Source organism: Mustela nigripes, chromosome 1 (genome assembly GCF_022355385.1).
Source record: "Mustela nigripes isolate SB6536 chromosome 1, MUSNIG.SB6536, whole genome shotgun sequence".
Classification (NCBI taxonomy): Eukaryota; Metazoa; Chordata; class Mammalia; order Carnivora; family Mustelidae; genus Mustela; species Mustela nigripes.
In genome coordinates, this window is record NC_081557.1 from 74,452,376 (window position 1) to 74,465,288 (window position 12,913).

The following is a 12,913-nucleotide window of genomic DNA, read 5'->3' on the forward strand; positions in this document are numbered from 1 at the left end:
CCCACCAGGCATACTTGACAAGTTAGAATTTGGATGCAGTGAGCTGGAGTCAAAAGGCATGGGAGGTTGTTTTTACTTCTCTTTCTTTTTTTCTGTACTCTTATGTTCTTATTGAGGGGACTGAATTTCTTTATTTAAAAACATTTTTTTAAAGTTTAATATTTGGAATATTTGTTATTTGAACATGTGTTCATGATAAATAATATCTTGTTATTAGTGCCTATTATTGAAATAGGATATATTAATATCCAATTTGTGCTGAGGAAAAGAATTTCTGGCTAAATTGAGATGGAGAAAAACTATCATTAAGATAAGTCATGTTTTGAGTTTTCATAGACATATCTAATCTTATGAAGTACTATGTTGTAACTTAATATTATGTTCACAGGTTCCAAACTTCTTAAATGCTTATGTACCTCTTTGGGCATTACACTACAACAAATTTAGGAAAGAATGCATTGCATAGATATAATCTGGTAAAGAAAGTCTCACCTAATTATCACCAATACACCACTATTTGCCATGCCAAGGGCTATGGACAGGTGCAATTTTAAAAATACAATGCCTCTAAAGCAATGGTGCTTTTTGGGGTCTCTAAAGGGTATATGTTTTTCAGATTCTTGGTGAATATGAGAGACCACACTTAGACATTGCTTAAATCATCAAGCAAGTGCTAACTTTATCTTAATTTTAAAATCCCCTGGAGGATATACTTCAGTTTTCCTTGACAACCTAACTCTATATTTAATATTAGCTTGTTAGTGACCCCCAATTCCTTAGGCTATGGTAGAAAATAATATCTGTTCTGGTTCTATATTTACTTGGAGCCTGGGAAAACCTATAGTATGATTAGCAGCATTCTCTACTTGCCCCACACATGCAGGCACATACTTCTTTTCCAGGAGCCGTAGCCCACAACACAAATTGTGCCAGAGTGGCTCCTCAGAGCATGGAATGTAGCCAAGAAAGTATGTGCCTTGTTTTGTTTTGTTTTTTCCCTCTGCCCTTCCAAGAATCAAACCTGTTGTAGGGAGATGCTACCATACATGTGTTTAATTCTGTAACCTCTCTTCCTTTCCAGAGCAACTCTGGTTCTTCTGTCAGCACCCTGCTTATTTTTTTCAAAAAGATTACTCTGTGCCTTCTCACCTGCAGAGTGGAATCCTTGTTGATTTGTTCATGGAAAATAAGTGGTTGTCCATTTTTAGGACTGAAGTAGGGGTCAGTTTGTGTTGATAAAGCTACAAGGCCATCATATAGATGGGTCATTGGAGTAAGCAGAAATAGAACTAGACTTGTTAAGATTATAGACTTTATAGACTTTATAGTGAATAAAAAGAAGTAATATTTGATGTGTAATTGGACAATGTCTTTCTAAGTATGAAATAACAGGAAGAGATCACATAAAGGAAATGTAGAAAGACCAGAATGCATCAAAATAATCTTTATTTCAAAAGATATTAAATTAAAAGGCTAAGTGTTAGGGAATTTGTACAACAAATGACACAGGGTTACTATCTCTTATATACAAGTTGCATTTGCAAATCAGTGTGAAAAGGTCTTCAATGGAAATTATGAAGTAAGAATTGGAAAGAGCAGAAAATGGAGGGGAAGATGGTGGCAGAATAGGAGGACCCTACCTAGGTTTGCCTCATCCCATGAATCAAATAGATAGCTATCACATCATGCTAAATACCCAGAAATTGACACAAAGACGTTTAGGAAAAAACTCCACAACTAAACGGAGAGAAGAGGCCATAACAAAGAAGGTAGGAAGTACAAAAACACAGTTTGGGAGAGAAATAGATCATGGCCATTGTGCTAGGGGTAGCCACAGTAGCTGAGAAGGGTGAGAGAGACAGACTAACACATGAGGGAGGAGGGGAACACATTAGAGAAATGAATCCCTACAGCAATGGGCTTAGAAAGCAAGAGGAACTGAATTTTGAATTTCGTAAGTTCTGGCAACCATGGGGCTTAAAGCCTGAAGTTCTAATGGTCAGCAGGCTTGGCTCAGGGAGATCCTGGCAGCATTGGGATTGCTCTTGGATAGAAGGCAGGGTAAGCAGCTTGTGGGCATACAGCGTGGAAATAGTGATCTGAAGAACACCTGGGTCACCCAGTGAAGAGGTTATTTGCTTATCTCAGAATATGTGCCAAAGAGGCAACATTCACAAAAAGACCTCTCCCAGAACAAAAGAGATGGCAGGTGCCGTTTCCCTCCCCTGCCGCTCAGCATAAGCACAGGGCCACCTGTGGGAACCACTGCAGGGCGGACACTCCCCCCACCCTCTTGTGGAACCACCCTTCCCAGTCATGCTTGCCTTGGTCCCAGAATTGCAGGCCCCCACCTTCAGGTCAGCCAAAATCCTGCCAACACTGCATCTCCAGATGCAGGAACTTTGTGGAGCCTAGGTTCTAGGGGCAATGGCAGTTTGTCTCATTTCACAAGCAGACCAGAGCACACCTAGTTGAAAGGCACCACATTCAGGCTAGGGACCAAACATGGCCTGGAAAGGCAAAGAGAGTCTCTGCAGATGACTGGTCTGAAGGATAAAGCAGCCAGGACACAAGAACAGAGCACATTAAGCACACATTGGAGATAATCCCAGAAGTGCTGGGCCCTGGGAAATAGGGGACACTACAAGTGGGGGCACTATAGGGACCTCTTCTTTATAAGGCCATTACTCTAAAGAATAGGAGATGTAACTGACTTTCCTAACATAGTCACAGAGACTTCAACAAAATGAGAAGACAGAGGAACTTGTCCCAGATGAAAGAATGGGACAAGGGATCTAAGGCCATGGCCAAAGATCTAAGTGAAGCAGATATAAGTTACATGACTGAGAGAGAATTTAAAGTGGTGATCATAAAGATACTTGCTATGCTTCAGAAAGGAGTAGAAGACATCAGTGAGACCCTTAAGATGTAGATAAGAAACAACAAAGAAGAGATAAAGGGCTCAATAAATGAAATGAAAAACACACTTGATGGAATAAATAGCAGGATGGAAGAAGCAGAGGAACAAATTAATGACCTAGAGGTTAGAGTAACAGAAAGTAATCAAGCAATTACTCCAAAAATAGAAAAAAGAACTATGCAAAATAAGAATAGTTAGGAAAATTAGTGACTCCATCAAACTTCCATAATAGTGTTATTATTATGGAAGTTACAGAAGAGAGAAAAGGGATGCAGAAAATTTATTTGAAATTCAATGATAACTAAAATTTCCCTGTCTGGAAAGGAAACAGATACCCAGATCCAGAAGACACAAAGAACCCCCAACAAAGTTTAAAAAAAAAAAAAAAAAAAGCAGATCCACACCAAGACATATTGTGATTAAAACAAAACAAAATAAACAAACAAAAAACAGTGATAAAAAATATATAAAGAAGCAAGAGAAAAGAAGACAATTACATATAAGGGAAAACCCCTTAAGGCTATCATGGGAATTTTCAACAGAAACTTTCTAAGCCAGAAGGAACTGGCAAGATATATTCATGATGCTGCATGGGAAAAATGTGCAGCCAAGAGTACTCTAACAGCAAGGCTATCATTCAGAATAGGAGAGATAAAGAGTTTTCCAGACAAATAAAAACTAGAGAGTTTGTGATCAATAAGCCAGCCCTGCAAGAAATATTGAAGGGGGTACTCTGAGTAGAAAGGAAAGACCATAAGTAGGAGTACGAAGGAAGGAAACAAAAACAAACAAACAAAAAGTATGAAGAAAGGGAAAAAAAAGTGAAAATGAATATTGTTTATAAAGTCTCAGTCAAGGACCCACAAAATAAAAGGTGGTAAAACATGGCACCATATACCTAAAACATGAGGAAGACAAGAGGTTCATCTTAATACAAACTACTGTATACGGAAGATGTATACAAGCCTAATGATAAGCACAAATCAAAAACCACTAATACATATGCAAGAAATAAAGAGAAAGGTATCCAAATATATCACTAAAGAAAACCAGCAAACCATGAAAGAGAGAAAGACAAAGTCTTCAGAAACAACCACAGACCAGGTAATAGAATGGCAATAAATATATCTATAAATAATTACTTTGAATATAAATGTTCTAAATGCACACTATCCAAAGACATTGTGACAGAATGAATAAAAAAGCAAGACCCATCAATATGTTGCCTATGAGAGATTCATTTTAGAGCTAAAGACACCTACAGATTGAAAGTAAGGGTTTGGGGAAACATCTATCATGCAGATGGATGTCAAAAGGAATTTGGAGTAGCAATACTTATATTGGTACTTATATTTAAAGTAAACTTTAAAACAAATAGTGTAAAAAAGAGACAAAGAAAGACACTAAATAATAATAAAGGACAATCCAGCAAGAGGATATAACAATTGTAAATATTTATGTACCCGATTATATAAAATGGTTAATAACAAACATAAAGGAGCTAATTGATGATAATATAATAATAGTAGGGGACTTTAACACCCCACTTACATCAAAACACAAGTCATTTAAACGGAAAATCAGTAAGGAAACAATGACTTTGAATGACACACCGTAGGAGACGGATTTCACGTTCAGAACATTCCATCCTAAAACAGAAGAATGCACATTCTTTTCAAGTGCACATGGAACATTCTCCAGGATAAATCACATATTAGTCTACAAAAGAAGCCTCAACAAATTCAAAAAGATCTAATTCTTACCATGCATCTTTTCTAACCACCACACTATGAAACTAGAAGTCAACCACAGAAATAATTTGGAAATACCACCCGTGCATGGGGTTAAATAACATGCTACTAAACAATGAATGAGCCAACCAGGAAACCAAAGAAGAAATGAAAAAGTACATGGAAGAAAAAAAAAGAAAAAGAGAAAATGCAATGCTCCAAAACCTTTGGGATACAACAAAAATGATTCTTAGAGAGAACTTTGTAGCAATACAGGTCTACCTAAAGAAGTAAGAAAGGTCTCAAATAAACAACCTAATATTACAACTACAGGAGCTAGAGAAAGAACAATAGACAAAATCAACAAAAAGAAGGAAATAATGAAGCTTAGAGCAGAAATTATTGATATAGAAACTAACAACAAACAAACAAAAAAACCACTAGAAGAGATCTATGAAACTAAGAGCTAGTTTAAAAAAAAAAAAAAAATCAATAAAATTGATAAACCTCTGGCCAGACTTATCAAGAAAAAAAGAGAAATTACTCAAACAGAATCACAAATGAGAGAGGAGAGATAACAACTGACACCACAGAATACAAACAATAATAAGAGACTAGTATAAAAAACTATATGCTAACAAGTTGGACAACCTGGAAGAAATGGATAAACTCCTAGCAACATATAACCTAACAAACTGAACCAGCAAGAAATAGAAAATTTGAAGAGATTGATAACCAACAAACAAACTGAATCAGTAATCAAAAAATTCCCAAAGCCAAAAGTCTAGTACAAGATAGCTTCACAGGCAAATTCTATCAAACATTTAAAGAAGAGTTAATACCTATTCTTCTCAAACTATTTCAAAAAAATAGAAAAGGAAGGAAAACTTCCAAATTCATTCTAGGAGGCCAGCATTACCCAGATACCAAAACCAGATAAAGACGCCACAAGCGAAAAAGAGAACTACAAGCCAATATCTCTGATGAACATAGTTGAGGATATCCTCAACAAAATACTAGCAAACAAGCCATAAATTAAAAATCATTTCCCACAACTAAGTGGAATTTATTCCTGGGATGTAAGTCTGGTTCAGTATTCATAAGTCAATCAACATGATAAACCACATCAATAAAAGAAAGTATAAGAACCATATGATCATTTCAATGGATGCAGAAAAATCATTTGACATAGTACAACACCCATTAATAAAAATCTTGAACAAAGTAGGGTTAGAGAAAATATACCTCAACATAATAAAAGCTGTATATGAAAAATCCACAGCAGATGTTATCCTTTATGGGGAAAAACAGAGATTTTCCTCTAAGATCAAAAACAAGATGAGGATGTCTACTCTCACCACTTTTATTCAACATAGTACTGGAAGTCATGGCCAGAGCAATCAGACAACAAAAAGAAAAAAAAGGCATCCAAATTGGATGCTAGAACTGCTAGAATTGAAAATTCAATAAAGTCACAGGATATAAAATTAATGTACAGAAATCTCTTTCATTTCTATACACCAATGATGAAGTAGCAGAAAGAGAAATTAAGAAAACAATTTCATTTACAATTGCACCAAAAATAGTAAGATACCTAGGAATTAACCTAACCAAAGAGATGAAAGACCTGCACTCTAAAAAATCAAAATGCTGATGAAAGAAATTGAAGATGACAGAAAGAAATGAGAAGACATTCTATGCTCATTGATTGGAAGAACAAATATTTTTAATATATCTATACTACCCAAAACAATCTACACATTCAGTGCAGTCCTTCTCAAGATACGAACAGCATTTTTCACAGAAAATAATAGAGCAAATTATCCTAAAATTTGTATGGAAACAGGAAAGACCCTGAATAGTCAGTAATCTTGAAAAAGAAAACAAAAGCTTTGAAAGTATCACAATTCCAGACTTTAAGTTATACGACAAAGCTATAGTAATCAGCACAGGTACTGGTACAAAAATAGACACATAGGTCAATGGAACAAAATAGAAAACCTAGAAATAAACCCACAATTATATGGCCAGTTAGTCTTTGACAAAGGAAGAGAGAATTTCCAATGGGAAAAAGATCATCTCTTTTAACAAATGGTGCTGGGAACTCTGGACAGCTATATGCAAAAGAATGAAACTGGACCACTTTCTTGACTATACACAAAAATAAATTCAAAATGGATTAAAGACCTGAATGTGAGAACTGACACCATAAAAATCCTAGAAGAGAGCACAGATATAATTATCTGACTTTGGCTATAGCAACATTTTTCTAGATGTCTCCTGAGGCAAGAGAGACAAAGCAAAAATAGACTATTTGGGTTACAGCAAAAATAAAATGTTCCTTCACAGTGAAGGAAACAACCAACCAAACAAAAGGGAACCTACAGAATGGGAGATGTTTGCAAATGGCATATCTGATAAAGGGTTAGTATCCAAAATATATAAAGAACTTGTAAAACTCAACACCCCAAATCCAAATAATCCATTTAAAAATGGACAGAAGACATGAACATTTTTCCAAAGAAAACATACAGATGGCTAACAAAAACATGAAAAGAGTCACATCATCACTTACCATGAGGGTTATGCAAATCAAAACTATAAGGTGATTTCACCTCAGTCCTGTCAGAATGGCTAAAATAAAAAACACGAAGAACAAGTGTTGGTGAGATATGGAGACAAAGGAACTCTCTTACATTATTGGTGGGAACACAAATATGATGTAGCCATGGATGGAGGTTTTTCAAAAAGTTAAAAATAGAACTATCTTATGATCCAGTTATCAGGCTACTGGGTATTTCCCCAAAGGATATAAAAACACTAATTCAAAGGGATATATGCACCCTTGTGTTTATTGCAGAATTTATACAATAGCCAGTATATGGGAGCAACCCAAGTGTCCATCAAAAGATGAACAGATAAAGAAGTGGTGTGTGTGTGTGTAATGGAATATTCAGTCATAAAAAAGAGTGCAATCTTGCCGTTCCCACCAATGTGGATGGAGGTAGGGACTATAATTTTAAGTGAAATAATTCAGTTAGAGAAAGACAAATACCATATGGCTTCATTTAATATTTGGAACTTAAGAAACAAAGATGTATGGAAGTGTTGAATCACTGTATGATACACTGTATGTTAACTGGAAATAAATAAAAACCTTAAAAAGAAAACAAAGCAAGGGTGAAAGAGAGAGAAGGACACCAAGATTCAAGCAAGCTCTTAATTACAGAGAACAAACTGATGGTTACCACAGGGGAGGTGGGAGGATGGGTTAGATAGGTGATATAGGGATCAAGGAGTGCACTCGTTTGATGAGTACTGTGTTGCTGAATCACTATATTTTACACCTGAAACTAATGTAACACTGTATGTTAACTGGAGTTAAAATATAAAAATTTTAAAAAGAATATAAAAGTATATTTCATCAAAGAAGAAATATAAACCATAATAAGAATTTTAAGTTTTTTTTTTATATAAATACTGTAAGTTTCAATGTCACACATATTAAGAAAACAATGCAGTTTAGTAATTGCAGCAGGATATTATTGTAACTTATGAGAATATAATATGCATAGTGAAGGTGTGGCAAACAGTACACTTTTGTTTTTCTAGTGGGAACATAAGTTCATTCAGTCAACTCTAAGGTAAATTTGACGACTTATGTCAACAAAGTTTAAATGTGCAAGATAATTAAAATGATTATGCTGTCCAGAATTTACGGAGGAATTATCAGTCAAGAGTGAAACAAAAATTGTATAAATACATTGATGGAAGAATTACAGGGTAAAAATTGAGAAACATCTGAAGTGGCACAAATGAATAATTGGAATAAATATGCCAATATAACTTGGTGAAAATGGAGTGTAATATGGCTGTAAAAGGTTCTATTTGCAAATTATTTAAATATATTGAAAAATACTCATTAGATAAAGTGGGGGGAAAAGTAGAGCTTAAGCCAGAATATGCAGTATTATTCAGGTTTATTTAAGTTTGTGTGTTACATATCAAAATATAAATGGTAGGATTATAATTCTTGTTTTTATATTTATGTCTTAATGAATAATGAGTAAACTTACAATAATGAATATATATTTCTTTTATAATCTGGAAAAGAAAACAGAGGAGAAAAAGGGTCCACATATCACTATATAGTCTTTCAACAGGTTCCTTTTATCCCCACCTCCTAAATGAAGGGAATCCCTTAGAGTCTATGTTTATGTCTCTATTGTTATAGCATGTGTGTCCCTGAAATCTCTTCCTCTGCACTGCCTGTAACATTTTAATGACTATCTCCCGGGTAAAGATTTCATCATACCTGACCACCTGCTCTGCCTATTGCTGGTTCCCAGGACTTCAGACTATCAATTCTTAGTGAATGTGTGAAATTCCCCATCCTGATTTTCTCAGATTTGCTTCTGTTTCTCATTTATTTAATTCTCAATTAATGCTGATATTATCTCTTGTTATCAAAATTATCTTTAAGTTTTAAACTTCAACTTGGGAGCAACCTAAGTTTCTTGCTTCCCCCTTGCTTCTCATACCCACATCTTTCAATTTCTCTTTCTTACTGGGCTATATAAACACGTTTACCCCTATCAAATAAGTGGTCTTTTATCATCACATGCACCCAGTCCTGCCTTTTAATCAAAATATTCTACACTGTCCTCACCATAATCTTCTTGAAATACTGCTTTGACAAATCAACATCTTCCTCAAGCTTTTGTCCTGTTTACATGATGAAGTTTGCACTCATTCTATCTTATGCCTTTACTCTCATTTCTTATCATTCCAAACCTGGCAGTCTTCTGAAACATAACTTTTCTTGACTCTATTCCCTCTCTCAAACTCCTCTCCTTTTATTTCTACCTACTCTAAAGCTCTTCATTTTTCAGGGTCCAGCGTAAATTCTTTCTCCTCTGGAGGTAATTTGACAAATATCACATGGAACTATTTTCTTTATCTTAAGTTGACGTAGATAGCTTATTGGAGCTGGGGGAGAATCTATGTATCTGAGAACTATATGGTTTTCTTAAGAAATTAACTTGTTTCTTTTTTTAGCAAGATGACTTTACTGTCCCATTCATCTTATAAATGGCAGTTTATACATATTGTTCTGACATAAATATTTCTAGTGCTCCCTCTTAGTTTTAAAAGTTGGGACAGTAAGTTAGATGGTTATCCTACTGATCCAGTACAGAATACAGAACAACAGCTGTTACTGGATATATGAGTAAGTGCCTTCTAGTGAAACACGTGCTATGAGCTTAAGTACTAGAGGGAGTCACCTTAAATAAAAGAATGCTTTTCTAAATTTCATACTGAAAAGTAATTAAGCTATAGTATTTCTTAAGCTCTGTATATTCTGGATGACTCTTCAAAGCAGGTTCAGTATATTGAATATAGTTGTTTAGGTTGGAAATAATGGAAAACCTGCATTACTGACAAACAATAAGAGCATTTATATTCTTTTATTCCCCTTTGTGCTCCCACTCCTTATCTTTTGATAACATAGGATTGTGTGTGGCCAATAAGTTTCTGAGGAAATAACTTAATACTCTTAGATCAGGGACCTACGGTCAAGACCACTCCTAGGTGTGGCCATTTGCTAGGAGGACTCACTGCTATCATTTATTACAGTGAAAAGATACAAAGAAAAATCAACAGAAGTGCATAGAATGAAGACTGAAGGAAAGCAGACACAAACTTGCAAGAGTCCTCTCTCAGCGGAGACAGATAGAACATGCTTAATTCCCACAGCCATCAATTGTGACAGCACATGTAAAAATGTTGTCTATTAGAAGCTCATAATAGACCGAGTGCCCATAGATTTTATGGGAGCTGGTCACATAGGTACTCTCTGCCTTTCGTATCCTTAAATTCTAGACTCCCAGAAGGAAAACAGGTGTTTGTAATAAATCATATTGTTGGCACAATTTAGGCACAGGGAGCTACTCTTTCCTGTTAGTGGTAGGTACCTTCCTGAAATCCACATTGCCCGATACCAGCAAGGACTGACCTTGTAAACAGACCTTTCAGTGGAGAGCATTTAGGTCTTCACAGTTTTGTTGACCACAAGTAGCCATCTATGATGTAAAGGTGTCTCAAGATTTTAGTTTGTTCCCTTGTGCTAGTCTATACAATCAGTGTCATTATTTTTTAAAGTAAAGAAAAGCTTCAAAGGTAACTTGTGGCATAGATTTTTCTCTCTAAGATTGAAAACACCCAGTGTTGTACTGGAGCTTTCTTTTGGAGAGCTGATTTTCTTATCTCTTCCTAACTAACACATTCAGTGAAAGTAGGTTTGTGGTTTGGAACTGGCTATTTTGGGAATATTTACACCACAGAAACCAGCATAGACTGCAAATCAGGCATTCCCACCAGAGACCCAGTTGTTAAACATTGATCATATCACCACCTATACCTCCTTACTGTTCATTCTGTAAATATTGTATTCTTCTAACAGTGATAAGAAGAAAATATATATAGGTATATATATATCCTAAACTGTTTTCTGGGAGCTGAGAAGCTTCTGGTTCAAATTTCCTACCTGATTTATATGTTCTTTTGTATATTAGTTTGGAAACTTGGAATTCCCAACTTTAAAAATTTCTAATGAGTTGCTAATAATATTGGATTATTTTTATTTATATAAATTAATTAATAGTAAATAGTTATTACTAAAGGTGTTTCAAATGAAATTTTAATATGCTGTGATGATGTTCAAGCCAACAAACCTAATTTTATCTTTTTTAAAGCTTTTCTATGTGAAATTATCATTGTAAATGGCTCCAAAGCATTTTCTATTCCCAAATTATTGTTGGTGGATGCTTAATACTCCACAGAGAGCCCATTCTTTTCTTTTCATCTGCTCTTGATAATATCAACTGGAAATGAAGAGTACAAAACTGGGAAAGAAAAGTAAAATTATGATTCTCTACTAAATTAAGATCAGTTTTAAAGAGGACATCAGAAGATGATAATAGGGGGCGCCTGGATGCTCAGTGGGTTAAAGCCTCTGCCTTCGGCTCAGGTCGTGATCCCAGGGTCCTGGGATCGAGCCCCACATTGGGCTCTCTGCTCTGCAGGGAGCCTGCTTCCTCCTCTCTCTCTGCCTGCCTCTCTGCCTACCTGTGATCTCTGTCTGTTAAATAAATAAAATCTTTAAAAAAAAAAGATGATAATAGGTATGAAGAAGAGGCAACATCAAAAATAAAAGAGAAAATTATCTCGATAACACTTTCTCATACTTCTTCAATAGAACCTTATTGCAGTTATGCATAATAAATGTGCATAACATTGATAAAGCATGATTCATTAAGTTAGAACTATTTAATTTTTTTTTCGGAGATTTTACCTAATGATGTGACTCTACTGATTATTCTCAAATGATTCTCCCTCAGTAAAAATCCAAATTGTTACAAAGTATTTAAGATTTTTTTACAGTGTGATGTCAACCTTACTTCATTCACCCTCCTATCCTCTACTTTTTTACTCTATAGACAAACTCTGTCAGTATCTTTCATGCCTCTTTACTTTTTTGTGTTTCCCTATTCATTGCCAGTTGTTCATCTCAAGATTCAACATATACACCACCATTTTCTTTCTGAATTTTGTTTCTTTTTCTATGATTCCATAGATGTCCATATATATTAATATGCCTTCTTTATGTTTTTTATGGTTGTATGCTTATCCTCCCTCTCTTCTTCACATTCCATACCATATAAACTCTAGGGGGCAAGGACTGTGTTTTCCTTGTCTCTGTATGTTCAAAGCATAATAATTGCTATATTAAAACTTTTTGTAGAACTTAATTTTTGATAAAAAATTTGAAGTAGAATAGGACTTGAGTCCTTTTCTATATAGAACTATCAACGATTACTCTTTGTGTCATGATTTGCCCCTTTTTTACTTTTTAGGCAGATACACAGATTGACCGAGAACATCAAAATTTTTATGAAGCATCACTAGAGTATGTCTTTAAAATTCAAGAGGTTCAAGAAAAAAAGAAGTTTGAATTTGTTGAACCGGTAAGTTTCAGTTTCCCTACAAAATAGTAGTTCAACACAGCCTATGAAAACAAAATTTGTAATGTTTTTCTATTGGACATGTGATTTTTAAAAACAAAAGGGAAGGGATGTGTAGAGGAAGGCTACTAGGTGGAGGATAGAGCACTATTAGGGCAGTGGAACTATCCTATATGATACTATACTAGTGAATACATGTCATTATGCATTTGTCAGAACTACAGAATATACAATGAAAA

General features: G+C 35.0%; 1 protein-coding gene across 1 annotated transcript in view; it reads left to right on the forward strand.

The window, feature by feature from the left end:
- ARHGAP42 (Rho GTPase activating protein 42) overlaps nucleotides 1–12,913 on the forward strand; it is a 281,486-nt gene that overhangs the window by 193,318 nt on the left and 75,255 nt on the right. The window contains exon 6 of the mRNA XM_059413285.1: nucleotides 12,567–12,677. Within this exon, the coding sequence (XP_059269268.1) occupies nucleotides 12,567–12,677 (111 nt within the window). The remainder of the gene's footprint in view (nucleotides 1–12,566; nucleotides 12,678–12,913) is intronic.